This window comes from Mustela putorius, unplaced genomic scaffold, assembly GCF_011764305.1.
Source record: "Mustela putorius furo isolate JIRA1106 unplaced genomic scaffold, ASM1176430v1.1 tig00003942_pilon_pilon_pilon, whole genome shotgun sequence".
Classification (NCBI taxonomy): domain Eukaryota; kingdom Metazoa; phylum Chordata; class Mammalia; order Carnivora; family Mustelidae; genus Mustela; species Mustela putorius.
The window spans coordinates 9,806,602-9,831,461 of record NW_025422087.1 but is presented as its reverse complement, the minus strand read 5'-3'; the positions used below and the strand labels follow the sequence as shown (position 1 = coordinate 9,831,461).

The 24,860-nt window shown below is 35.0% G+C and overlaps 1 protein-coding gene across 11 annotated transcripts in view; it reads right to left on the bottom strand.

Annotated features, from left to right (window-relative positions):
* The window catches only part of NBEA (neurobeachin), a 678,500-nt gene that overhangs the window by 300,820 nt on the left and 352,820 nt on the right, over positions 1-24,860 (bottom strand). For all 11 annotated transcript variants that reach the window (XM_013044893.2, XM_013044895.2, XM_045069766.1 and 8 more), the window contains 2 exons: positions 7,344-7,452; positions 3,506-3,672 (listed from right to left, as the gene is read on the bottom strand). In XM_013044893.2, coding sequence (XP_012900347.2) covers positions 3,506-3,672; positions 7,344-7,452 — 276 coding nt within the window. The remainder of the gene's footprint in view (positions 1-3,505; positions 3,673-7,343; positions 7,453-24,860) is intronic.

Below are 24,860 nucleotides of genomic sequence, written 5' to 3'. Positions count from 1 at the left end.
AGTAATAAATGTTGGAAAAGGAAAAATAAAGCAGAGAAATACAATACAAAACACGTGGGTGGGAAGAAGTGGCTACAGATAATGGCTTTTTTGAGAAAGTACTATTTCAATTAAAACTGGAAGAAAGTGGGAGAGGGAGCTGCATAGATTGGGAGAAAATATTCCAAATAGAATAGGCATGTCCTAAAAGCCAGAAAAACAGCAAAAAGCCACAGTGACTGGAATAAAATGAGCCAGGGGAGAGTAGCAGGAGAGGAGGTCAAAGAGTTAACAAAGATCATAACCTCTCATCCATGGCTCACTCCACGGCAGCCATACTGGTCTCTGCCTGCTCTTGGAACAGGCCAAGCACCTCCTTCTTTTGCAGGCTGTTCCCTCTGTTTAAAATGCTCAGAGAGTTCTTTGCCCAAGTGGTTCTTTATTAGAATGGATTTCTCTGAACACTCTATCAAAAATAGCGCATTCTGTCCTTGTAGGTCATTGTAAGGATATTAACTTTCAGTGGCACAGGAAACTTCTGGAGCAACACCGTTCAGTGCAACTTTGTGCAATAATGGAAACGTTCTGTGCTGTCTAATATGCTAGCTGCCACCCACATGTGGCTACTGAGTACCTGAAAGGTGGCCCTACATTTTAAATTAAATTTAATTTTTATTAAATTTCAATAGCCACATGTGACTAATGGTTACCATCTTGCGCAGCACGTCTGAGCAGAGGAGCAAAAGGATACACATTTTAATAAAATTCGCCCAGGCTGTTGTTTTGAGAATGGCCTTTAGGAGGATCAAGGCAGAAGCAGGAAGACTATTGAAAACGCTGCTGGGACAAGGCAAGTGAGAAATGATGGCATCATTTTAGATCAAGGGGACCGCAAGGGTAATGTGCTAGACATATTCTGTGACAGAGTCAGTAAGATGTGCCTCAGGGTTCAATATGTGATGTGTTAGGAGCACATTTACGGCCTGGGCAAATTTAAGAATGGAGCTGCCCTCGGCTGAGGTAGAGATGGTTTGGGAGAAAGTCTTAGGAGCTGTTTCATCACCTGAAGTATGGTATCTAAGTAGAAGATGCCAAATAGGTAGATGGATAAACAAGTCTGGAGGTGAGTGAGAGATCTGGAGTAGGGATAATAAACTAGGGAGTTATCAACGTAGTGGTTGCGTTTTTAAGCCATGAGATTTGTAAAAGCTACAATAAAGAGTGAATAAAACAAAAAAGAGAAGCAATCTAATGACTGAGTCTTATTAATTAGTCAAATACTAAGTAAGATTATAGAGAACAAAACCTATTCTTAAATATTTAGCGTTCAGTGACTTACTTAAGAAAGGATGATTAACAGAAAGATTGTGTGTGTTTTTTGTTAATCACTGGGAATTAATGTGCAGGAAAGAAGAGAATCTACCTTTATATCTAAGGGGTCCTACTGCCAGTCTTTCTATCAGTCTAATGAAACCCAGTAAAGGATTAGCTGAACAGAGGATGCACTTGACTCATGACTGCATCCATGGAGGTGATTCTCTGTTAACTATATCCTAATTAGATGATGAAATAATTAAGACCTCAAGTTCTCATGCATCTTTAAACACTGAAGGCAATATCCTGAGTCATATCACCTGAATTATTAGCAATATTATATTACAATCCTGATTGTATATAACTAAGAAGATAAATCCAATTCAGAAAACACAAAAACGAGAGACAAGGTCTAGAGCTGGGCAAAAGGCCCATATTATTGTTACCAGGTATGATGTTATACTTTATGTGTCACGTTGACTAGGCTATGGTGCTCAGTTGTTTGGTCAAATAACAGTCTAGATGTTGCTGCGAAGGTATTTCCTAAATGTAGTTAATTAACATTTATAATCACTGGACTTTAAATAAAAGATAAAATGTGGGTGGACCTCATCCAATTAGTTGAAGGCCTTAAAAAAACAAAAATAAGAACAAAACAAAATAAACCTTGAGGTTCATTGGAGAAGAAGAAATCCTCTGTTAGGACTATAGCAAAACTCATGCCTTAGTTTCTAGCCTGCCAGTCTATCCTACAGATTTCAGACGTACCAGCCCTCATAATCATGTGAGTCAATTCTTTAAAATAAATCTATTTGTATTTCTATATTTATATTTATACCTATATCTCTATGTCTCAAATATATCCCATTGGTTCTGTTTTTATGTTTTTCTGGAGAACTCTGACTAAAACACTGTCTCTCTTTGTGTGATACTATGTACGTTTTTATTTAACTTCTGAAAGCTCCAGTTTCCTCAATATAATATGGAAAACATTTGAGTACCAAACTAAATAGAGATGTTCTAAAGGTTAAATGAAATAATTCATGTAAAATTCTTAATATGATGCTTGGCACACAATAAGCATTCAATAAATCTAGGTGTCACAGTATCACTATTATTATAAGAAAGAAATACTGAGTGTTGATTATTTTTAAGGTCATTAAGTTATAATTTTGCCTTAAATACAAAAATTATAAAGATTTACCAAGTGTATCTTATATTTGAAATACCAGGCCAGATGATCAAACAGTATCATGGTCATATTCTAGATGTTCTTCCCCAACTAAGAGAGTAAGTTCTATCAGGAGTCTTCTTAGTTGTGTGCTGGTCACAGTTAACCAAGCCCTAAACTCTGCCAGAGACTTAAAAGCATTTTTTTTTTCCAGAAAATATTTTTTTTTTATTTTATTTTTTATAAACTTATATTTTTATCCCCAGGGGTACAGGTCTGTAAATCGCCAGGTATACACACTTCACAGCACTCACCAAAGCACATATTTAATAGGATCAAATATAATGAAGATCTAAAAATGAAGAACATTAGCAATCGAAATATTGTGACCTGCCTCACTATTATTTTTCTAGAAAACTTCATTGTGTAGAGGAAATAAAAAAAAATTTATGCCCACAAAACTTCTGCGAGAACATCTGTAATTCATAAACAACCAATTTTGGTTTTACTTTTACTATGATATCATAAATGCCCTAATTATAAATACTTTTACTATGATATCATAAATGAAAATCTTTCCTAAGAAAGACTGAATAGAAAAATATGGAAGAAAAGTTTTAAAAAATGTGTTACCTCTACACAGTAAATGTTTCTATTATTACCTGTTTTTAAGAAAAATTAAGAATGATATAAATTTAATTACTAGGTAAAGTTGACTCTTCAAAGTTGAAAAAAAGCCACTTCTTATAATTAACACACATCATATAAGAGATAGTAATCTAAAATACTTGCCTAATTTTTTTATATTACATATTACTGTTAAATTAGAAATGGCTTGCACTGGAGCTTCTGCTAAAAGTTTAGATTTTCTAACTGAAGGATTCTAACAAGGAATTACTAAAGATATCAGGGAAAAATTCAAGCAATTTTGTATGCTTTAAATAATTTTTTCTGCATAATTTTAAAGTTTCTAATCTTTAACTTCTAACTATTATAAATAACCTGTGAGTTATTATTTACTTGTAAATTTGTGAAACTCACCTATGGGAAACTGCTCCCCAAGCACCATGCTTATTTGTGAGAATATTAAGGATCTTCTGTTTCAGTTGGTTTGCTGTAACGTGGTCTCGATGTTTAGCAGCACTTATGAGATGATCACACATCTTTTCCTCCTCTCTTCTATCAGCAGCATACTGGGCACACTGCGACTACAAAAAATATGAACAATGCATAATGTTTAACAATGTATAACTTCTGCGGTGTCCAAGTAAGGAAGGATATCTGACCTTAAATTGAAGGGTAATAACACAATCTTGTGAAAATTTAATTTAAGGAAAGTAAAACAGAAAGAATATGGTCACTACAATCACTTTTCAAAGTGATTATAGATGTAAAGATGTGTGCTATGTGATTATTCATGAAGTATATAGAAGATAATTTGGATGGTATTATATTAAGCAATTAATGATCTTTAAGGCTCCTAAAATTCTGAGTCTGATTTTAATATGTTCCCAAAGTAATAATTTTAGAAGAATGGTTTATTAAAAATATAAATCTAATTATTATTTTAACCAATATGGTATATGCCACACTTAAAATGAGAATTACATTCTTGAAAATTAATATAGAGATCCAAAACTTGCCATTTTATTTCTAGTTTTCCAATTTCATGAATGGCAATGTGGTATACAAGGAAAAGGAATGACTTAGGAATTTAGATTTGGATTTATTCCATACTTTGTGAAAATTCTTTTCTTTCCCCAGTTTCATATTTAAAGAATGAGAAGCTAAAGTTTTCTCTATAATCTCTCCCAACTCTAGAATTTAATGTGTTCAAAGGTTCCCATGATAACAACCCTCTTATTCTCATCTTTTCTAATAATCAGTTGTTCTGTCCACTGTCCGCATTCATGCTCACCAGTATCAGTGACATAGCTAATCAGTATCCATCTCACTATGTATCAGACAGGTTCAATATGAACATGAAGATGAACATCTCTTTAATTAGGTTTGTTTTTTTGTATAGTAATTTTTATATAGGGTGGACTGATCGTAAATTCTAACTTTACCAAGCATATAATATGAGTCATATAACTAGAGGAAAAAAAAGCCTCACATCTAAAAATACATATAATTGGTTCACATTCATCTTTACTACGTAAAAATTTGTTTCATGGAAGGAATTTGAACATATCCCTTCAGTCTATCTATTGATGCAGACTATTACCACAAGTCATCTCTTTCAGAGAAATAACCTTACAGTACTCTAAGAAGGATTAATTCATTTTCCAATTTATCTTTTTGTACAGGGAATCACCAATTAGTACAATGATCTGCCTCCATAATGAGGTTAATATTTCATTAGCTCATTGAGAGCAAAATGAAATTTTCATTTTTCTTCCTTAACAATTACAATGGTTAACTAAAAAAACTGTGAAGTACCCATCTCAAATTAAATATACTTTATCTCTTAATCACAGGCTTATATGGGAGACAGAGAAATTCCCAACAAGTCCTAATAAAATATCATGGCTTTTATAAAATCTTTTACAATTTAAAAGTGTTAAGTGTTTGGTAAACCACTTAAGCGTGCACATGCACACACACACTCAAAGTCAATGCATTTAGCAATACAGCTCTAACCTAAAAAGAACAAATTTAAACATTTCTGTTAAAAAAATACATCCATTAAATAGCAATGATGATACTCTCAAAATTTGATTTATGTAATTTTATTTTCTATTTACATAATCTAAAAAGCCCTGAGTCTTCATGTCCACTTCATAGTCTCTTATCACTCTTTGACATGCATCCTCAACAGGAATGAACTCATGCCCAGGGCATAAAAAGTGGTATTGAGGATGAGAAAAAACCATATCCTTTCTACGTATAAAGCACAGATGCATATATAGTACACAAACAGATATGCAGCATATTATAGAAATAAAATTTTACTGCGAGAGGGAGATTAGAAAAGATTCCTTAGGGGGCACTAATGAAAAAAAGGCCGAGAACCACTGTCCTCAGCTTAATTCCATTTTGGCTAAATATGTGTTAAAACTTGTCACTAATATCTAGCTGCTTAAAAATCTATTTTAAATGCTTTCATATAATAAATATTAACTGTTTTATATCCCCACAAAATTTCTTGATTTTCTTAGTAGATATATGAATGATTCAAAACTCATCCTGCAGGGGATTCAGCTAATATTCTAAATCTTATTTACTAACAGAAGTTAATTGAATATCCTTATTTTGTTTCAACTCCTGACATATCTCATATCTAAACATATTCTTCAAAAAACAGATAAGTCAAAATTTTCTTGACACCCAGATTATAGCAGGATATCTTGATAAATATCCAATAGTATTTACTCTTTAAGGGATATGATACTTTGATAAACACCCAATTGTCAATGTATTTTTATCAAAGTTTAAAATATTTGTTATTATTTTTTTTTTTTTTCAAAATAAGGTTGTTGCAATCTCATGTGACAAATGTGTGCTGTCTCCTCTGACAAATGAAGCAGAGGTTGGGTATGAGAGTGACAACAGTTATTTCTCTGTCTTGTGCTTTTCAGCTAGCAAGGTCAGAGATTACTAGACCGAGGGCATCAACTTGCATGACTAAGAGAGCTGGCTTACTGAGATAAAAACCTCATCAAAACTGAAATCTTGGACTCTGATTTCCAGCCGTGCCCCACTTGTTTGCATGTTGCATCAGGAAAATAAATTGATGGTTATTTATTATTTTCAAGGCCTATGTTCTCCTCTAAGATTTTTATAGATTCCTGCCTCACGTTGAGTGAAATAAGTCAAGCAGAGAAAGTCAATGATATGGTTTCAGTTACTTGTGGAGCATAAGGAATAACACTGAGGACATTAGGAGAAGGAAAGGAAAAGTGAATTGGGGGAAAACGGAGAGGGAGATGAAGTATGAGACTGTGGGTTCTGAGAAACAAAAAGGGTTTTGGAAGGGTTGGGGTGGGGGGATGGGTGAGCCTGGTGGTGGGTATGTAGGAGGGCACGTATTGCATGGAGCACTGGGTGTGCTGCATAAACAATGAATCTTGGAAAAATAAAATTAAATTAAACAAAAAAAAAAAAAAAGAAGAAGAGTATTTTCAGGGCCACTGACAGTTCAACCTAAGCCAAATGGCAGGTCACCTGAATATTTCTGAAACCAAGTTTTGTCAAAAATTGAGTGAATTAAGTAATCACTATAATTTAAAACACTGAAATCAAGATATTGAATTGAGGCAATTCAAATAATGGCAAATAATTATTAACATGCTGGAAATATAAAAATATTTTTATAAAACCTATTAGTATAGAATATACAATATCTCAATACACTTTAGTTTTTGCACGTGAAATAGAAATGATAATTTTTCTTTAGCCAAGGTACTTATGAGGATTTTAAAATTATTCTATTCCCAATATATGTATAGATCTACATGTATACCATATAATAGCAAAGCTTAAGTTGTCAGTGAAATATCGATTATAATAATGAGACAACTGAAGTGATCTTCAGTCACTCTAAAGATGGATATACTGATAAATAATAAATTATGGAATATTTGGTAAAACTGAGGTTCTTCATATAACAACTTATTATGCCCATCTCTAAGTGATGTATAAAACTAGTTTAAAAATTACTAAAGTAATTGCATCATAAAATTTTATTTGCCTTTAAGAGTATATCAGAACAACTTCAGTCTACCAAAGGGTTAGGCATATTGTAAGAAGAATTTCTGAATGTTGTAAATGAGGTAAAAATTAGTGCTCTGTGTTTGGCATTTACGAAAGCTTTAAAAAAAAAAAAAAGAACTGCTTTAAAACGGTTTATAAAAAACCTTCTTTATAAAAACCTTACCTCAAACTCTGCATGTTTATGTACATCCTCAGCTCGCTGTCTGTTCAAAATAAACTCAGCTTCATTTGCAACACGAACTATATGGTCCTTCATAGCATGGCATAGTAATCTAAAAAGGAAGATACCTTTGGAATTATTATTCTTAATAGCTTCAGTTAATACTACTTTTTAATAATCAAGTTTCAGTATTTGAAATATTAATTATGCATAAAGTTTAAAGTTACATTATGAAATTAAGATAGATGAAATTATAATTCAAAGACATTTGAAATACAGAAATATACCGTAAAAATGTTACAACAATGCCTCTATGTGGTAAGTACTGTGTATCTTGTGAAAGAATGATTCACTTAATTTGATGTAGTTAATGCAAAAGAATCAAGGCTTTTTGACAGTGTTTTAAATGGTTAAAACAGAATTCACCACCTTTGAAGTAAATGGTTAAAACAACAGAATTCACTATCATAGAAGTAAATTTTCACACAAAATCTAGATGGCCATATATTAGGAAATCTATAAATTTCATTTTTAAACAATAGAACTTATTTGAATATTCAAATTGTTTTGAAAAAGTATGTAGCCATATAGTGAAAAGCCTCCCTTTATCACCTAGACACATGATTTCCAAACACATCAGGCACCGTTTGTTATTAGTTTCTTGCATGTTTTCAGAGACTTTTAAAAATACATAATACAAATACATTCTCCCCCCCCAACTTCCTTACACTATTGTTAGTGTATTATACAGTCTTTTCTATACCTAGCTTTTCTCACTTAGCAATATCCTTTGAAGACCTTTTCTTTTCTCTCTCTGTTTTTTAAAGATTTTATTTATTTATTTGACAGGCAGAGATCACAAGTAGGCAGAGAGGCAGGCGGGGGGGGGGGAGCAGGCTCCCTGCTGAGCAGCGGGCCCCATGTGGGGGGTGCGATCCCAGAACCCTGGGATCATGACCTGAGCTGAAGGCAGAGGCTTTAACCCACTGAGCCACCCAGGCACCCCTTGAAGACCTTTTCTTATGTACACACAGGGAGCTTCTTCATATTTCTTTTATAGCAAAGGGCAGAGGTTATTCAAAGATGGCTGCAACAGTATCTCCGATCCCACATGCTCTTTTGAAGTGTGAGAGTGTTATTGCTCCATCAAAAAGAGGAGTCATTTTCTGCAGCTCTTAGGTCTGCCTGTGACTTCTTGTGACCAACAGAATATAACAGAGGTGATGCTTTGTGACTTCTGAGTCCAGGCCATAAGATGTCTTGCACATTTTGCCTTCCTTTCTTGGAACTTTGTCTTCTAGAATCTGCTGCCCTGCTGAGAGAAACTCAAATTATGTGGCCAATCCAAGGAGGAGAATAGAGGATCTCAGGATCCCAGGCCTACATGAGCTCCTAGCCCAGAGCCAGCCTCCCAGGTGAATGAAATGCCAGACAACTTCACAGGGAACAAAGGAATTGCTGAGCTGAGCCCAGTTATGTGAATAAAGACAGGTTTAAACCACATGATGATGATGATGATGATGATGAAGGAGGAGGAGGAGAAGGATAAGAAATCAATCATAACTGTCACCAAATCACTTATTGAGAGATAGATAATAAAATATGTAGTTTACACAAAATATTTAATCCTCACAAGAATCCTCAGACATATATATTATTTTCATTTTTATACATAAGAAACTAAGGCTCAGAAAAATTAAGTTCTTTGCCTCAGATTATAATTTTTAAAAAATTCTCAAAATTCTATATATTTGGCATTGCATTTTCATTAGCCAACAGTATTTTTTGAAGTAAAACCTTTCATGTTAACTACTGCTCTCCTCCGCTGTGGGCATTCTAACATTAATTCTTGTCATTTTGTCAATTATAAACAGTGATTTGGCCCTCTGCATCTTTTAAAATGTTTTCTTCTGCAATAAGCGATTACTGTGTTAAAGACATACAAATGGCTATCAGACACAGGAAAAAATGTTCATCATCACTAGCCATCAGGGAGATTCAAATTAAAACCACATTGAGATACCACCTTACACCAGTTAGAATGGCCAAAATTAGCAAGACAGGAAACAACATGTGTTGGAGGGGATGTGGAGAAAGGGGAACCCTCTTACACTGTTGGTGGGAATGCAAGTTGGTGCAGCCTCTTTGGAGAACAGTGTGGAGATTCCTCAAGAAATTAAAAATAGAGCTTCCCTATGACCCTGCCATTGCACTACTGAGTATTTATCCCGAAGATACAGATGTAGTGAAAAGAAGGGCCATCTGTACCCCAATGTTTATAGCAGCAATGGCCACGGTCGCCAAACTGTGGAAAGAACCAAGATGCCCTTCAACGGACGAATGGATAAGGAAGATGTGGTCCATATACACTATGGAGTATTATGCCTCCATCAGAAAGGATGAATACCCAACTTTTGTAGCAACATGGACGGGACTGGAAGAGATTATGCTAAGTGAAATAAGTCAAGCAGAGAGGGTCAATTATCATATGGTTTCACCTATTTGTGGAGCATAACAAATAGCACGGAGGACATAGGGAGTTAGAGAGGAGAAGGGAGGTGGGGGAAATTGGAAGGGGAGGTGAACCATGAGAGACTATGGACTCTGAAAAACAATCTGAGGGTTTTGAAGGGGCGGGGGGTGGGAGGTTGGGGTACCAGGTGGTGGGTATTAGAGAGGGCACGGATTGCATGGAGCACTGGGTGTGGTGCAAAAATAATGAATACTGTTATGCTGAAAAATAAATAAATAAATAAATAAATAAAATCTTTTAAAAAATACAAAGAAAAGATGTGAAATACATTAGCATATACACAGAACATGTAGGAGGGATTAAAAAACTTTTTTTTTTCTTGAATGATAGCATGGAGGACATCAGGACAAGGAAGGGAAAAATGAAGGTGGGGAATCAGAGGGGGAGATGAACTACGAGAGACTATGGACTCTGGGACACATACTGAGGGTTTCAGAGGGGAGGGAGTGGGGGCATGGGTTAGCCTGGTGATGGGTATTAAGGGCATATACTGCAATGATCACTGGGTCTTATATGTAAACAATGAATCATGGAACACTACATCAAAAACTAATGAAGTATTGTATGGTGACTTACATTACATAAAAGAAAGAGAGTAAGGAAGTTACATAACAATAAAGGAAAACAAAAAAAAATATAATAATAATCGAAGGACATTTGAAGTTACCCTTAAGTCTTTCTGGGTTTTTCTTTAAGGGCAAACTTACAAAATAATATCTATTCTTTTACCTATGTCTTTTCAAGATTCAATTCAAATACTTACCTCCATTCATGGTCCAGTTTTTTCTCTACTTAGATTTTTAACAAGAGTGCTCTTTTTAAGACTGTTGTTCTTTATTTCCACTGCTCATTAATAAAATGAATTATCATTTTTTTCTTGCTCAAGTTGTTGAAAATTTTAATCAGAATGGGAAAGATTGAACCTCATTTTAACTTTTGTATTTACTAAAGAGCAACTCCTAGTAACTATTCCTATATTGTTCACTACATTGTCTACCCAAGGCAAACTCCTCTTTTTCACTGATAAATATGAATAAGCAAACAAAAAACCATTACTGAGTACCCTGATATTTCTAAATTATTGCCTAAATATAATTTGTAAAAGCTCTATAACATGTCTTGGAAGTGAGTCTGTACTGAATTTATTTCACCTTTGAAGTATATTAAGGTTGAATTACATAGCAGTAAGTTTTACTATCTTTTCACCAAATTATGTGCGATAACTGTGTAGCATCTTCTATAAAAATCAGCAGGTGAATGATCTCTATGTTTCGTAAGGCAGTAATGTAGATACTGAATTCAAGATAGTTCTCAGTAAAAACCTATTCCCCCAAAGTCTGTATGTAGTCTGACATCATCACTCCATGGGGAGATTTAAGGTAAATAATGGCTGTCACTCTCAGACCAGCAGGCACTTCCCACCTTATGACACAGGCACAACTAAAATCTTGCATAGCAGCAGAGTAAGTGGAAATATCACCTGGAAGCATGCAGCAATAATCTCTCCAGTTACTTAAGAGGAACACAGGCATATTCCAATGGGAATATTTTCTTAATTTTTAGAACAAAAGTTAATGATAATATAAATGAAGATAATAAAAATGAAGAACGAAAAGGTTAGGGGAATCTGTTAGAAACCACAATACTTGGAAAAAAGGCTCAGACTTCTCTATAATGTTGGAAGGCAAACAATCATACAGATAATCTTCAATTCACTGATGGAGGTAGAAAAAGAAAAGAAGTTAAAAAAAGACTGTAACTTAAACTCTGAATATTAACTTTTGATGAAATAATTGGTCTATATTTGTTAGGCTGGCTTCAAAAGAGAAAAGAGATGTGAAATACAGGAATATTCTGTTCAATGGCTTTGTCTAGTGCATGAAAGCTGAAGAAAGCCAGGAGGAAATCTAATATGTGCAAATTAGTGTGGATTACAAAACTTAAATAGATTAACAGAAGACAGCAGGGAAGGAGAGGCCCTGGGTCTGGCAGTTAATAGGTAGGACTCCCCAGGAGCAAAACAGTGGATTGGTAAAGCAAAGAGGCATGGTGGCAGAGAGGGGCAGGGGTGGGGAAGACTCTTACCTCAGAAACACCAGAGAAACTGTATCAATTATCTGAAAGTCAGTCTGTCCTCCTAGCTCTGCTCTGACACTAATGAGTTCTGCATCAATGAACATACTTATGAGTTACACATCAACTAACTTAGGTTGTTTTACTTCCATGGAGAGAAGGAATCTTTAGTTGACTTAATCATTCTGGGTAACTTCATTATCCACAGGGAAAACCATTCCCCAGATTATATCGCAATTCCTTGTCCCTTTTTTTTTTTTTAATATTTTATTTATTTATTTGACAGAGATCACAAGTAGGCAGAGAGGCAGGCAGAGAGAGAGGGGGAAGCAGGCTCCCCGCTGAGCAGAGAGCCCGATGTGGGGCTCGATCCCAGGATCCTGGGATCATGACCTGAGCCGAAAGCAGAGGCTTTAACCCACTGAGCCACCCAGGCGCCCCTCCTTGTCCCTTTTTATTTTTTTTTTATTTTTTTATTTTTTTAAAAGATTTTATTTATTTGTCAGAGAGAGCGAGCGAAAGCGAGCACAGGCAGACAGAGTGGAAGGCAGAGTCAGACGGAGAAGCAGGCTCCCTGCAGAGCAAGGAGCCCGATATGGGACTCATCCCAGGACGCTGGGATCATGACCTGAGCCGAAGGCAGCTGCTTAACCAACTGAGCCACCCAGGCGCCCCTCCTTGTCCCTTTTTAACAGGATCTAAAAATACCTAAATCTATGATTCCTTTAGAAACTTCAATTCTACTTCACTTCAGGAAATCACTCTACTGGCCCTAATTGTCTTCACTTCCTAAATCTTTAAACTCCAACAATCTACTTTCTGGCTACAACCTCCCTACACTTACTGTTCTCTCTTGCCTTTATTTGTCCCTCCCCTGGATCCAGGCAAAAACAAGCTCTGAATTCTTCTAACTGCACTTGTTTAATCCCTCTATTTTCTCTTAATCCTTCTTCCACCGCTCAGATTCACTTCTTTTCCCATTGAACTTGCCATCCCGTAGTTCCATGTTGTAACTACTTTCTTGCTGGCACTGTCACTCAATTCTTATCTACCTGCTACAATTGCTCAGGCATCCCTAGATTAAGACATTGGTCTCGCTTCTCTGTCCTATATCTGGACTGTTGAGGAAACTCACAAAACCAAATTTCATTGAAGATGAAATTTCTATTTCTTTTTCACAGCCAATTTCTTTTACTCATGTTTTGAGAGTCCACAGAAATGTCTTTAGTGTTCTAACTTTATTCACTTAAATTTTTTCTTTATTTAAAAAAATACTGTCTTTACTCGAAGGTATGTTTGTAGTGATTTGGATATGTATTTAACACATAAACACACACATTTATTAACCACTCTGCTGCACTTCATGTTTATCATTCTTTTGCCTCTTCATCGTTTAATCTAATCTATGTATATTGCAAAATATGTTGCCCAGATTAACTTGTTTTGAAGTTTTAGAAATAAAGTGGCATGTTTTCTGCACTCTTCAGATTAAGAAAATCCTTTTCTGTTTCTCGTTTGCTAAGACTATTTTTTAAAAAATCACGAATGTTGAATTTTATTGGGTGCGTCTGAACAGACTGAGAGGATAATAAGGATTTAATAGGATAAATCAAACACATTTTTAGGAATTTTACAATAATGAACAACTTTGGCCTTCCTGGGTTAACTTTCCCCCTTCTCCCTTCCCCAGTTCTCCACTCCCACAGACATAGTATATCTTTATACATGGCTGGACTGTGTTCTGCAAATATTTTAATTAGGATTCACACATCTACATTAATAATGGAGACTGGCTTGTGATTTTCCTTTCTCCCACACATCTTGTTTGCTTTTGTAGTCAGGATTAAACAGTCCTCAAAGAATGAATTAAGAGCGTTCCCTCTGTGTTCTCGAGCAGTTGGTATATGGTTGGAACAGTGTTTTATTTGAACATTTGGTAGCATATACTTAAACTATAACTGTAGGAAGAATTTTTACTGATTAAATTTCCTTCATACTTAGAATTTTAGGGTTTTGCTACTTGTTACTCAGTCTTTAGAACTTATATATTTTCTAGGAATCTTCCCATTTCATTAAAATTTTTATTTTTAATGGTAAAACATTTTGATAGCACCCTCATTATCTTTTCCAAGTTTTTTTTTTTTAAGATTTTATTTATTTATTTGACAGACAGAGATCACAAGTAGGCAGAGAAGCAGGCAGAGAGAGGGGGAAGCAGGCTCTCTGCTGAGCAGAGAGCCCAATGCGGGACTTCATCCCAGGACGCTGGGATCATGACCTGAGAGGAAGGCCAAGGCTTTAACCCACTGAGCCACCCAGAGGACCCTCCAAGTTTGTTTTATCTACAATTATGTTTCTTTTTTAAATTTCTGATGTTTATTTTTCTGTTTTGTTCTTGATCAATCTTGGCATAGTTTGCCTGTGTTATTATTATTTAAAGAAAAAAACTTTGTATTTGTTCATCCACTCTATTTTAACTTATTTTTCTGTTCAGTGATTTCTGGTCTTTATTATCAACTTCCTTCTACTTTGTGACAGCTTATTCTGTTATTCTGTTTTTTCTAACTGGGACATTATTTTTTTAGCTGGTGATTCAGCTCCTTAGTTTTAGGCTTATTCTCTAATATAAGCTTTTAAAACTACACATTTATCTTCAAATTCCATTTTTCTTGCATTACATCCATTTTAGTATTCAGCATCTTCATTACTGTTTAGTTTCAAATATTTTTCTCTTCTGATTTTTCTTTAAAATATAAATTACTTAGATATTTAAATTTTTTCTATAATTATGAGGCTGTTATTTTTCTTCTTGTCTTTAAATGTAAATGTGCTATCAGATATCATGGTAACACTAACTCTTAAAATTTTGATGAGATGATCTGGCTGTGTCATCAGACTCCATTAATGTGACTCATTTATTTGTGAGTATGTATTCTTTACGGTTGGCACAAAGTTCCTATAATGTTAGGAAAAAGCTAGATATGACAGTGGAAGGAATGCCTGGAGGCAAACTCCCAAGACCTTGATGGGGAATGATAGAGACCTGAGGTAGAAGCAAGGATGGTGATAAAGAGGGCTCACATTAGAAGCCCAAGGGTACAACATCTTGACCTTGAGGCTTCTAAGACTTTGGGACTAATAGACCAAGAGCCTCCGGTATGGAGCATGCCCCTCTCCTCTTCTACCTCTGCCCCAGGGTAGCCCCTAAACTCATTATAATGCATTTGCTTTGCAGTTATAGCACAGCCCCCCATGGAGAAAAGTTGCCATGATGATTCCAGTACAAACTGTGTAGGGTCAAAAACTACCCCTCCCAACCCCCAAATGACTGGAAGTAGTGTCCGAAAGTGATCACCCTACTTGACAAAACAGCTCCTACCAGCCCAGAAAGACCCAACAAATATCCAATCCTCAAACTGCTTTGTGCTTGCTGCTTTCCTTCTGGCTGTCTTTATTGGAGCACCCATCCTCAAGTATATCTTTTTGTGGGGAATCCAAGAATGGAGACCTTAATTCACACAATGCAGACTCTCCCACTGATTAACAATAATATCAAACCCGCTAACTTATGTCACTCAAATCTTGTGTATTTCTTTTCTTTCTTTCTTTTTTCTTCTCCTTTATTTTTTTTGGCAGGAGGCAGGTAGGGGAGAGAGAGAAAGGGAAAGAAAGAATCTTAAGCAGGCTCCAAGCTAGCTCCAAGGTAGGCATGGAGCCTGATGCAGGGCTTGATCCCACAACCCTGAAATAATGACCAAAGCAGAAATCCAAGAGTTGGATGCTTAACAAATGAGCCACCCAGGTGCCCCCAATCCTGTATGTTTTTGTTAATTTTTTTGTGTGACGGATATTTTGATGATTGATATTAGAGTATTAAAATCATTAAGGTGGAAGATTTGTCATTTTCTTCCTGATGTTCCATCAATTTTTGCTTTAATATTTCGATGCTATTTTATGAAACGTAAAAGTATAGACTGTAGTACCTTACTGATAAAATCAATTTTTTTAAAAGCTATATGACCTGATTCATTAATATTAATAATTTGTACCTTAAAACCTATTTTGTATATTAGCATAGCTGTGTAAGCTTTGTTTTGGTTACTGTCCACCATATACTTGTCTATCATTTTACTTTTAACATTCCTTAGGTTTCAGGAATGTCTTTAGTAAATAGAACATAAAAAGTTTTTAATTCAAACTCACAAATTCTGTTCCTTATGGAAATTATTGTCCATTTGCCCCAATTGTGCACATTGTTATACAATGTACTTATTTCTAACACAATATTTCTGTGCGTCTCAGTTTTTTAATGTTTTGTTTTATTTTCATTTTTTTCCTTTCACTAATTGGAATTGTGTTTATGCAATTCTTTTCACTGTTATTCTTGGAATTTTATCAGGTATAGTTAACAAAGTATAAAATTAATACTGTAACTGTCTTCTACAACAATATGACCTAACAATTTTTGTCTTACACATTATTGTCCAATATTGTCCAGTTCAAACTCACACATTATATATCATTATCACTTTGAAAAAACAATCCCTAGGGCGCCTGGGTGGCTCAGTGGGTTAAGACGCTGCCTTCGGCTCATGTCATGATCTCAGGGTCCTGGGATCGAGTCCCGCATTGGGCTCTCTGCTCAGCAGGGAGCCTGCTTCCCTTCCTCTCTCTCTGCCTGCCTTTCTGCCTACTTGTGATCTCTCTCTGTCAAGTAAATAAATAAAATCTAAAAAAAAAAGAAAAAAGAAAAAACAATCCCTATTTTAAATGTATATGCATATTTATTACATAAATACAATTTATTTGCACATTTTTTGTCTCTTTGTCTTTCTGAGATTATTTCTTTGAATCTGACATGTACACACTATAAATTAAGTAGTGGCCATTCTCTCAGTGGTAAACTCTAAGATTCTGATTATCACTAAATTTTATTTTACCTTAAATTGTGTAGCATTCTAAAAATTCAGATATATTTCACATTAATGACATTTAAAAATGTATACTTTAGTGGTTTTTAGTATGTTCTCTATGTTGTACAATGATCAGCACTATCTAATTCTAGAACATTTCCATCATTCCTCAAAAAACCCCATATTAGATATTTTTTCCAAAGAAGATATCCAAATATCAAGCAGGTACATGAAAAGATGCTCAACATCATTAATAACGAGGGAAATGCAAATCAAAACCACAATGAGATAAGAGATAACAAGGGTTGGCAAGGATGTGGAGAAAAGGGAACACCTGTATACTGTTGGTAGGAATGTACATTAGTTCAACCACTATGGAACCAATATGGAGGTTCCCCCCAAAATTAAAAACTCTACATCAAGATGATATAGCAATTTCGCTTTTGGGAATACACCCAAGAAAAAGAAAACAGGGTATCAAAGAGATACATGCATTCCCATGTTTACTGCATCATTATTCAGAATAGCCAGGAAATGGAAACAACCTAAGTGTCCATCAATGAATGAATGGATAAAGAAGATAAGGAGCATCTTTCAGCCACAAAATGGGAACATCACTCAGCCACAAGAAAGAAGGATGTCCTGCCAAATGCTCAAGACCTTGAGCATTTTATACAATTGAGATAAGCCAGACAAAGAAAGACAAGTATTGTACAATATAACTTATATGTGGAATCTAAAAAAACCGAAACTCCTAAAAGCAGAGAGTAAGATGATAGTTACCAGGGGTTGGGGGATGGAGGTGTAGGCCAGATATTGTTTAAGATTATAGACTTGCAATGAATAAGCCCTAGAGATCTAAAATTTCACATTATACTGACCATACAATATTTTATTTTAATCAACTGTGCTAGGAGACTAGAACTTAATGATTCCAACCACTAAAAAGAAAGGATAATTATATAATATGATATAGCAATCACATTACAATGTATAAATGTGTTAATATGTTATATACCTTAAATTTGCAATAAAAACAACACTAAAACAAAAACTCCCTTTACCTATTGGTAGTTCCAATTTCCCCTTTCTTACTCCTTCCACCCCCTGGTAACTAATTTTCTTTCTGTATCTATGGAATTACCTATTCTGGACATTTCACATAAATGGAATCATATAATATATGCCCTTTTGTGTCTGGATGCTTTAGTACCATAATGTTTTTCAGGTTTATCCATGTTGTTGTATGTATAAGTACTTTGTTCCTTTTGATGGCTAAATAATATTCCATCGATACAGCTTTTTTTCACTTTGCCATTAGTGTTATCTACACTTAAATTTCTTAAATGTCTACTCAATAGATAAGATAATAGTTAGAGTCACTATATACAGATATTAGTCTACTTTTCTAATCTTACTGCCTCTTTAACATACTTATTCCATGTCCTAGAAAATAATCTTTGGAACTCTTTTAAAAACTCACACTCTTTCAGGACTTCAAAAAGTGCCATTTCTTCCTGTAACTCTTTCACACCCTCCTCCCAAAAAAGCTAAAAGACCTTCCAATTTCTCAAATGTGCTGGCATTATAATATTTATCACATTGTTTTATGTACTTTTTCTTTTCTTTTTAACAACTTTCTCTCTCTTAGACTGTGAAATTCATAAAATTAGGTACAGTGCCTATTCATCTCTAAGGCCAACATGATTTGCAAGGTACCTGGTATGAAATATGGACTCACCAATAACATATGGCTAATTGGATGAATGACTGAATGAATACACAAATATGTTATATGAGAAGGAGGGGCAAAGAAGAAATAGAATTTTAATATTAAGGTAATTTTTTAACACCATGAAATTCTATGGTACATTTAGCACATGGTGTAAATAAAAAATGCTGGGTAACTCAGAAATATCTATTACAGAACATTTTCTTCCTCATAGTATCTATACAATACAGAAAATGAAAGAAATTATCTTCATCATCTTCTTCTTCTTCTTCTTTTTTTGTTTTTTAAAGAAAAAGAGAGGTGGGGTAGAGGCAGAGGGAGAGGGATGGAGAGAGTCTTGAATAGGCTCCATGCCCAACACAGAGTTCAACACAGGGCTCCATCTTACAACTTTGAGATCATGACCTGAGCCAAAATCAAGAGTCTGATGCTTAACCAATGGCCATCCAGGCATTCCAAGTAGCCCTTATCTTCTAATGTGAGCCTATTTTCCAAAGGAAATAGAAAAAAACCCCATCAATTTGTTCAATCCTATTTATTCCTACTTTTGAAACAGACAGAGTTGTCATGGATATAAGAAAGAAGTCAAGAGACAAAACAAAGTAATCTATTCTAAATGGAACAGATATCAGTAGGGCAAAATATGATATTCTAGAAAGAATCCAATTTTATGCAGTATTGTTATAATTTAATTGCTTGTCTTTGACTTGAGATTAACAGATACTGAATTTTAAATATAATCTCTGTAATTTGATGAAAGAAAAAAATCAATAGAAAAAGCAATACAAGAGGTCAGAAAAATTAGTATTCCGTTATTTATGATGAATGAGGGGACAAAAGCAAATCTAGTTTATATTTAGGTTCTGCCTTTTATCAGTATTATGAATTGAGCAATTTTCCTTGTGTCTGAGTTTCAGTTTCCTGATTGGAAAATGAGGGTGTACTATTTCAGATATCTTATAAACTGTGGGAAAAAATGTATGTCCAAACTTTAAGATTAGATTTTTAGATCCTGATTTATTTAGCCAAGAAGACAGACTCCAAATGGAAGTTAAGTGGTCACACAGCATAGAAGCACAATTGCCTTTGGCCCCAAAATCTGGCATAGAGATTCTGGTGACACTGCAAGGTAGAGTCTGGTTGGGTCAGAGAAGCTCAATTGTTTCCTGTATGATACTCTTTAATAGACTATTTAGGGATACCTGGGTGGCTCAGTTGGTTAAGGATCTGCCTTTGGCTCAGGTCATGATCCCCAGGTGTCCCGGTATGGAGCTCCAAGTCAGGTTACCTGCTCAGTGGGGAGCCTGCTTTTCCCTCTACTGTTCTCCCTGCTTGTGCTCTGTCAAATAAATAGGCAGTCTTTAAAAAAATAAACTGTTTAAAAATCTAGAAAATCCCTATAATTTAATTTTAAATTTTAAAAAATTTTAGAAAATGTTTACAAACTTTGGGCTCTACTGGTTCTTGAAATATTTTAGTGCCAACAAGTCTTCACCTTATGAAAATAGCAGAATAAATACCATGTTGTTCCTGAGAAGTGTATCTCTGACTTTAACTTTCTTACATTCCCCAAAAGTACATTTTCTTTAAGGAGGGACAACAGCTCATAGGGTTGTGATGAGCACAAGTGAGAGAACACTTGTGAAGCGTCTGATATGTACTATGTGCCCCCCCCATAGTAGTTCACTTTTCTAAAAGGTACACATTGATACATTGGTTCTTTTACATTCATTAAGAAGGAAAAACAATGGCAGATCTTGACATTTGTTTATGAATCCCCACATCAGGCTGTGGTGGGACTCTCAAACTGATTCTGCATATTCAAACCTAGATTTGTAAGTCAGCATATTAGTTATGAACTGTACTACTCATAAAACTTTGTATTTTTTAGGCAAGACCCAATTTACTCAATTATATGACTGGTAAAATACGAAGATTAGAAAACTGGGGCATAGTAGGGGGTCTCTGTAGTGGGCTACCCTGAGTGTTTCTTTGGTGCAAAGGAAAGAAAAGTAGAAAAACAGACATTAGAGACCTGAAAACGCTCTCTCTCTACGGCTGTTAGAAAAAAAAAATTACATACAGTATCAAGTTTTTCTTTTAAAACACTAAGTCTTTCCCAGAGAATAAGATCTACGAATTATTCATGCTTTTAGATCAACTTACTATATGAAAACCTATTCTATACAAATATAATCAGACTTACCCTTGTCTCAGATTCCCTAGAAAACTGGAGTTTTGATTTGGGAAACGTAGAAAGAAGGAAGATAAAACCTAAAGGACAATTTTGGAGTTTGAGATTGATATCTAAGGACTGGATATGGAAGGGAGGCATTAAAGAGAGAAAGGGCGGTGAGGAGAGGGAATTAGCACTGGTTGAAACCTACCCCCCTACCTAATTAACTGTTATGAAAAAAGCCCTGGAAATTAAGTAATTATGTTGGATGAAGACTCATTTTCTTATCACCTATTTGAGGCTTCAAGTAAGTCTATCATTTCAAATACCAAAAGGTAGAAATTTATATTATAATCTGCCATGAACCTAAATAGTTATTATACTCCTTAGTGAAGCATAGGGAAAAAAAACCACTTAGCTTATGATTATATTTATGTTTCCAGTTATGCGTAAAGATGGTGATAATTTTAGATGACTCCTAAGATGAATGAATAAAGTGTAGTAGTTCTCATAGTTCTCAAATTTTGGTGTACATTTTGGTGTACTGATCACTTGCAGAACATATTAAAAATGGTGATATAACTCCTATCCAGAGATACTGACTGCACAGGTCTGAAGTGAGACCCTAGCATCTACATGTTTCATAAACATCCCTGTGATACTAAAGCACATTGACATTTGAGGACCACTGAATTCACACAGTGTAAATGATGGGAAAGTCTGTATATGATTTCTTAGAAATCTCCATGTCTCTCTCTTCACGTGGGGAATATGGCACTGCTTAGTTAACTTCATTTATTTGCACAATCCCAAAATCAATCCTCAAGTTAACTAGCTCAGAAATAACACCACTAGAAGGATTACAAAGAGCATATATACATGTATTTAACATTGTAGGTTAGGGTCATTTCTTAAGATGAGTCCCCAGGTATTCTAATACTAGTTTGGTCACTAGATTAAGTAAATCAACTTGTACGGTACACATGCAAAGGGAGTTACTTTTGATTTGTTCAAAGGCCAAAATGGTCAATTTATATAAAACCTCCTACTTTTCTCCTTTCCAATCTCTTCGGTGATAGGTTGCTTAGCTATTTACTCTTCTATGTAAAACCAGTCTCAACAAGCTAATACCAGTATGAAGGATTTGTATAACTTACTGAGATTATAGTTTAATATGGATTTAGAAACATTGCTATTAGAATAGGGTATGTTAAGGTTGTTTTAAGACACAAAACCTGTCAATTCAGCTTAGAAGAGTGACTTTTAAACTGTGTCTCAAAGTAAAATACGAGAAATATACTTCTTATCACAACCCTATATACCCACACAACAAACACTTTAGCAAACAATATTTACCTGAACAGATAATACACTCAATTATTTTTTCTATTATTTACAATTTTCTATTTTGGAAAATGCTGATAGCGGTAACCCATTAAATTGATTTCATGCACTATTAATGGTCAAGAAAATAGTTTCAAAAATACTGACCAGAAGACTCATTCCTATTAGGGTTAAACCTGGGTCAAATAATCAATCTCCTAGCTTAAATTTTGGGCTTCCATGTAAACAGCTCCAAATTGCAATGTCCAGAAGGACAGTCAATGCTAACAAGAATACAAGTCTGAAAAGCAATGGAATAGGACTCGGTGAATTGAGAAATACCAGCTCAAGATCAGGGATGTGGCAGTGACTAAAGGAAAGAAGGCTTGCTTCAAGCCATTTTAGTCTACTTAACTTCTAATAATAGAAGCAGAGAAACATGGATTGATGGTGTGTACACAAATAGCATGGAGGACATGGGGAGTTAGGGAGGAGAAGAAAGTTGGGGGAAATTGGAAGGGGAGGTGAACCATGAGAGACTATGGACTCTGAAAAACAAACTGAGGGGTTTGAAGTGGTGGGGGGGGGTGGGAGGTTGGGGTACCAGGTGGTGGGTATTATAGAGGGCACAGATTGCATGGAGCACTGGGTGTGATGCAAAAATAATGACTACTGTTATGCTGAAAATAAATAAAAATAAATTAAAAAAAAAAAGAAAATTTGGGGGAAAAATTTGGAGGCAAATGAGGCATAACAGCACCATTATAATACAATGATGCCAGGAAGAATTGTGTACTCCAGGAGAGTCTCTTTGGTTAATTTCCCAAGTCCTGTGCTCCCTCAATGATATCGTTCCTTTTCCAAAAGAAAAGTGTTGCAGAAGTATCCCAATATTATGACCCCAAGTCCCAATAAGAGCTTTTACCTTGATTAAAAATTTAATATCTTAAATTCTTATTTTTTAAAAATATAATCTTCTCGAAGAACTAGAGAATAATGCAATATAAAATACATTTCTTTTAGAAAGAAGGGAGAGAACAAGTAACATATGACTTTTATTTACTGTTTTGACTGCTAAGTAGCACAATACACTAGGAAGCCTCTGAAAAGGTCATTATTACTACCCTACCTACCACCTGGATGTGTATATTAGTGTTCTGCATAAAATGTGATTTAGCCAATAAGGGAGTAGTGAGACTATCATAATAAGAACACAGAAAAACCCATTAGTGCTCTCGACAGGATGTGTAAGGTACTATAGAGTCATCAACCTTCAAAACCCAGCTCACATGCCACTTATTAAATATATAATAATAAAAACAAATGATCATTTCTTGGGTGCCTATTATGCATCAGGAACATTGCAAATTGATTACTTATCAGGCTAGGAGCATTATAGGTATCATTTCATATGATGCTTACTTCCTTTGATATCTTATTAGATAAGCATTATTAGCCCATTATACTGATGAAGAAACTAAGGCTTAGAAAGATTGACTAAGTTGCCCAAAGTTGCACAGTCAATTGTGTTTGACTTGTTTGGGAAACGTAATCACTTTGATTTGGCTTCTCACAGGGCATTCCAGAGAGTGAGATATAGAGTTAGGCATTCATTCATTCAACAGTAATTTATTGAGGACCTTCTTTGTTGTAGTAAAGGACCATGAAATATGAGGGTGACACAGGAGTGAATGGAGGGAGCCAGGATCAGTGTGGAAGGTAAGGGAGGCCAATTAAGTAAAGTCCTTGCAGGTCATATTACAGAACTTCGCAAGCAGTGAAGCACTACTGTACTTCTTTTTTTTTTTTTTAAGTTAGGTTTATTGAGATCTAATTTACAAATAATAAAATTAATTCTCATTAAATGCACATTTCCATGAGTTTTGACAAATGCATATTTTAAGCCACCACTACAAACAAGAACATTTCCATCACCCAAAAATGTTCCCTTGTGTTCTTCTCTTGCCATCGCAAGAACTGAACTATTCTCTGTCCCTCTAATTTTGAGTTTTCCATAATATCTCATAAATGCAAAGATAGCATATTTTTGCTGTCTGGCTTCTTTAGCTTCACAAAATTAAGTTCCTTGTATGTGGTGCATTTCAGTGGCTCATACCTTTTACTGCTGAGTAGTATTCCATAATGCTAGATCATAGTTATTTTATTCACTTACCTAGTGATGGACATTTGGGCCATTTCCTGTCTTTCACTATTATAAATAAAGCTGCTGTGAACATTCACATACAGATCTTAATGTGAACTAATGTTTTCATTTCTCTTGGGAAGATATGTAAAGCTTAGAATTATTGGGCCAAATGGTTAAGTGTTTGTTTAACCCTTTAAGATACTGACAAACTGGTTTTCAAGTGGATTCCCACCAGCAAGGTACAGCCAGTGGCTCCACAGTCTCATCAATGTTTAGTATTGTCAGTCAACTGAATTATATCGATTATAGTATGTGCATAATGCCATCTCACTAAGTTTAAAATTGAATTTTTCAAATGAATAATGATGTGGAACATGGTTTCATGCGCTGATTGGCCACCTGTATATCTTGTTTGTTACTGTGTCTGTTTAAATCATTTGCCCGATTTATATTGGGTACTTTGTCTTTTTATTACTGAGTTGTAAGATCTTTTTTCTTCCCTTCCATTGATATACCTATCTTTATAGCAATCCTTCAACTCTGTTCATTTTTTATTTTTGCTATCACAGGTCCTTTGTATTGTCACAGAAATTTAAAACTCAGCTTACTAATTTCCACCAAGAA